This window comes from Medicago truncatula, chromosome 1 (assembly GCF_003473485.1).
Source record: "Medicago truncatula cultivar Jemalong A17 chromosome 1, MtrunA17r5.0-ANR, whole genome shotgun sequence".
NCBI lineage: Eukaryota > Viridiplantae > Streptophyta > Magnoliopsida > Fabales > Fabaceae > Medicago > Medicago truncatula.
The window spans coordinates 13,415,131-13,420,430 of record NC_053042.1 but is presented as its reverse complement, the minus strand read 5'-3'; the positions used below and the strand labels follow the sequence as shown (position 1 = coordinate 13,420,430).

Below are 5,300 nucleotides of genomic sequence, written 5' to 3'. Positions count from 1 at the left end.
ACTAGTGGGTATGTTCTAGCAAACCCATATATATATATATACACACACACTTTTGAAAAATGTTTGTTTATCTTCTTTCGTTTGATTGAATGAAAGTTGAGATAAGAGAAATATCAGTTCTGGAACGGTAGAGGGGAGTTAGCTTAAAGTAGAAAAAAAATATTTTTTTCCATAATTTGAGTAAAGATGCATGGCTATATGTCGACTTATCTAAAAAAAGAATGATCTATACCTAATAAATCATACCAGACAATTCCATAAATAGAATTTTTTTTTCCTCACCTACCTGCACATGTTTGAAAATGTGCACAAAAAGATTAGACAAATTGGATTCCTACGTGTCTTAATAAGCAACATTGATATATATGTACGGATACATTGTGTCTATATATAGGGTTACAAAGTTGAAGCAAATAACCCAAAAAAAACAAACAAACAAACGAAGTGTGCCATATAGATCGAACCTAGCAAAAATGAGTTCCAATACTAAACAAAATAATCTTGCTACTAATGAGGTAGAAAAAGTTGATGATGCTTATCTTTCTGCATTGTTATTATGTTTTAGTAGGGTTTTTCCTGCTATACTAAATGCTGCTGTTGATCTCAATTTATTTGAAATCATAGCTAAGTTACAAAATTCAAATGAACATTCTAGTTTTTCTGCTTATGAAATTGCTTCTGAGCTTCCAAATCAACACCCTGAATTGGCTGAGAGGCTTGAACGTATGTTGACTGTGTTGGCTAGTTACTCTCTTCTCACTTGTTCCATTCGTACCAATGAAGATGGTAAGAGAGAAAGAGTTTATGCTCTCTCATCAATTGGTCAATACTTTGCATGTGATAGTGATGGAGGCTCTTTGGCTCCACTCTCAACATTAATCCATAGAGGGTGTAATAGCGTTTGGTAAGTAATTTTTTTTAATAATAAAAATTTAAATTGAAGTTCTTCAAAAAAAAAATTAAATTGAATCCAAACCATTAAAATAAACATATAATTCATAAAATACTTACTAATTTGTTCACATTTATCTTCATTCTAGAGGACTAGCTGGTTCGAACTTGCAACTTGCGCATCTGAATTTTTACCTTTTAACACTAATCGACCATATGAAGTTATAGATAGTAGTAATTTTTTGGTTCAAAAGAAGGCAAAGCCTAAAAACGATAAATTGTAGTAATTTGTTGTAAAGTTTATTTTAGAGATATCAGGCATTTTCCGGAGGTTCCGAGTTGAAACCCTATTACAATCTTGAAGAGAGATAAAAAAAAAATTATCTTTTTGCTTTTACTTTTTATATTATAAGCAAATATTAATATGTTAATTGTTATTATAGTATTTTTCAACTTTATAAAAAAAAATTGACAAAACTTCATAAATTATGAAAGCTGCCCTTTAACTTCATCAACATCTTTCTATTTTGTTTGTGTGTTAATCCACTAGTTTTTAGGGAAATGAGGTGTTAATAATCTGAAGTTCAATCGAGAAGTAAGTAAACTATGACTATAAATTGTTTCATTTTGGAGTCGAACTCAAATTCTTCAAAACGTTTTGTCCTTTAATGAAACTCATCATTAACTACTTGAACTAAATCTTTCCACTTTTATTTTAGTTAATATGCAATTTGTTAACTTTGAAATTAATCATTACCAGATACTCATGTCCATTTTTCAAATGTATAAATAAAAGATGGTTAAAGAAAATTTATGTTTTCTTCAAAACTGTTTTTTAACTTATTTTCATGTCCATATATTTCTGAATACATCCAAATGATGCTCTAGTATCCACTATTTTTTTTTGGAGACTGTCCACTATTTTGTTGCTTAATGCCTTTGTTGCTTGTTGACTGTCCACTATTTCGGAGAATTTTATTTCAGTCCTAATCAGTCATAAAGGAGGTCTTTTACGATGTGTCCAAAATTTATTTTTGGATAAATTTTGTCTAAAAAAATATCTTTTAATTTGTATTTTCAAAACTATGGTACTAAAATAATAGAGAATAACAAATGACAAGGAACTTAATCTTTTTTATCAAATAGTTTAGTGGTTAAAAATTCAAGTGAACAAGTGGAATGTTCAAGGTTCGAACTTCGACCTTGTACACCTGATACAATATTTCTATCAATTAAGTTAAGCTATCGTGGAGGATATTAACCCCATTATAGAGAAATAGTTATTAGAATGAAAAAGAAGTTTTTTAATGCACTCCTTATGCTAGGGAGCAAAACTTTTTGTTGTTAATATATCTCATTTTGGCTTGTTCAAAAAAAAGAATGAAAAAGAAGTTATCGATAAGTATTTTTCGCCAGAGATGGTAGGGACAAACTCCAATTAAAATTCAACAAATTGGGTCAACAGGGAATCCAAATTTAATTAATGGTCCAAATATTTCTGGACTAACCATCATACATAAAAACAAATGTCTAGACATCTTTCCATTTTTGGCTATACACAAACATATTTGTTTTTTATAAAAGCATATACAAATATTATAGAGACTAAAACGAATCATAGAATATAAAAGTATTTTTTTAGGGTCCCTAAGGGCACAAGATAAGAAACTAAAGAAAGAAATTTAACTTCGAAAATTGTGCATTCATAATCTTAAAAGTTTAAAAACTTATATTTTTAATACAATATTTATTGTTTATTTCTATTTTAAAATTTTTATCTTGTGCCCTTAGGGTACAAGTTAACATTTCCTTTTTTTATATATATATTTTGGAACCTAAACAAAAATTTATAGGACTAATAGTAAGAAAATATGTATATTTTTCTGGTAAAAAATTATAATATGATTTTGTGCTCTTGCAGGGGTGATGCAAAGGATGCAATTTTGGATCCTGATGTCAAAAATATTTTCCAAAGTATCAATGGGACATCATTTTATCAATACACCAAGACAAACAAAGAATTGAATGATACTTGTAACAAAGCAATGGCTCATTCTGGTCCATTGGAAATTAAAAGGATCCTTCAATTTTATAAAGGATTTGAAGGAGTCTCAACGTTGGTTGATGTTGGAGGTGGAGTAGGAAAGACCCTAAAACTCATTATCTCTCAATATCCTTCAATTAAGGGAATTAATTTTGATATGCCACAAGTTGTTCAAAATGCACCTTCTCATCCAGGTAAAATATATCAATCTCTTCAAATAAATTTCATTCCAATATTATAATAATAACGAGAGTATAAAAAAAAAGGATAAGAGATAGTCTGACAATATGTTTATAAACGAGGACAATCCTCATCTCATAAACTGCTTTTTTTGGAGTTGTGTGGAACTACCATAAACTTTTATTGTGTTTGTAGGGCTGGAGCATGTTGGAGGAGATATGTTTGAAAGTGTTCCAACTGGTGATGCAATTGTACTAAAGGTTGGTCTACAATGATATAAATAAAATAGATAATTTATACAATTTGGTATAGCATAAAAAAAATCCCTAATAATTTTATTTTTCTTTATTAATTTCAGCTTGTATGTCATAACTGGGCAGATGAAGAATGTGTGAAGTTCTTAAAAAATTGTCACAAAGCTTTACCAAAACATGGAAAGGTGATTGTTTTGGATTATATAATTCCAGAGGTGCCAAACCCTAGCAATATGTCTAAGCATGCTTGTGCTATTGACAATCTCATGTTTTTAGTAACAACTGGAAAGGAAAGAACTGAAGAAGAATTTGAGAGCTTATGTAAGAGAGCTGGATTTTCCAAATTTCATGTGGCTTGCAGTGATGCCTCGGCCTTGTCAGGAGTGATGGAATTTTATAAATAATAAAAGTTACTTAGTAGTAACTTGGAATCTTGATATATTGTTAGCAGTTAATTTTATGAAATTTAAGAGTAAGATAATAATTTCATAGCAAAGAATAAGGATAATTGTGTCCAAGCTTTGTAAGATGTAATTTTCTATGTTTCTCATGTTTGTTGTAATAATTTATATATCAAGACTATTTATTCATGAATTTTGTATGATTGACATAAAATACTTCATGTCATCTCTTTTTAGTTATCTTTTTGAGATTATTTTTCCATATCAAAATAATCAATAAAATTTGTTACTTTTGATGAAATTATTTGTCTTTTTTATAATGATTTTAAAACACTTCATATTGTTTTAATTAGGATTTCAACAACATTTGTTAAAGTAGTTACTTTCCTAAAAAGAGAGTTAACTTGTAGGTGATCTTTTGAAATAGCAATCAATGCAAGTTAATATTTATGAGCAAAACAGTGTACATACAATGCATATGAACTTTCTCTTAAGATCAAACTTTTGAGACCAGAAAATTGTCCTTGCATGTTGCTAGCCCCTTCATAACCTTGTCCACAAATTCTTGAAGTAATAAGACTATGCTTGCAAAATAGATCGTCTATGGCAATTTTAATGAGATGGTTGTTGTAGTTGTAACATGAACAATGCCTAAAAATCGCTCAACAATACTTCCATATTTGTTAACATATCTCATAACAACAACTATTTTCTCCTTATCATATATATACGTCTCTTAATTCATCAACAAGAATATCAAACAATTCATCTCCAAGATCCTCAATAATAACTTTAGTGGTTTCCACGACGACGACATTAACAATTTCCTTTTGAAGAAACAGACAAATCATTTTATCATTTTTAAGAGCATTTTATAATACAACTCACTCCACCTTTTTTTTTCTGTTAGCAAACTGTAACGCCCCCATATTTTATACACTTATTATATGTATTTCTTATATGTTCTTGATTTATTATTTATTTAATGACGTATCTTGTGTGTAAAGAATTAAAATAAAACTAATTTTCTTAACTAATTAGAACCCCAAATATTACTTAATTAATTTACTTCTTTTAATTTATCAACGTGACTATTATAAAATAACCATTCTTCATAGGATTCATTTTATATTAATTAATAGGTGATTATTTTATGATAAGTGTGATGAATTAAGTGGTATGTTAATTTGTCTTGAGAATTATTGGGGGATTGAGTAACCAATTGTTACTAGGTCAAAATTGAAATCCTTAGGCAAAGCCTTACTACGTGGAATCCAATATTCAGTACATGCACCACACATGATGTAACGAACATAAATCATTTAGGCATATGCAATGAACTAAGAAAATAATAGTTGTGCTGGTCATCCTTAATTATAGGAATAATATAAACAAGAATGTGTGTCAACGTGGGTAGATAGTTTCTCAAACTACCTATAATTAGTGTGAAGAATCGTACATGCATTGTGGCAACAAATTTGGAGGATAAACTTAGAGGAGGAAAAGACTAATCATGTACACAGGTTTAGA

General features: G+C 29.1%; 1 protein-coding gene across 1 annotated transcript; it reads left to right on the top strand.

Moving 5' to 3' along the window:
* The first annotated feature begins 405 nt into the window (after positions 1-405).
* LOC25482765 (isoliquiritigenin 2'-O-methyltransferase) lies at positions 406-3,963 on the top strand. The gene is made up of 4 exons (XM_013611361.3): positions 406-904; positions 2,813-3,129; positions 3,311-3,375; positions 3,474-3,963. Exons 1-4 carry the CDS (start codon positions 474-476, stop codon positions 3,771-3,773), a joined length of 1,113 nt encoding a protein of 370 aa, XP_013466815.1. The 5' UTR covers positions 406-473; the 3' UTR covers positions 3,774-3,963.
* The last annotated feature ends 1,337 nt before the right edge of the window (positions 3,964-5,300 follow it).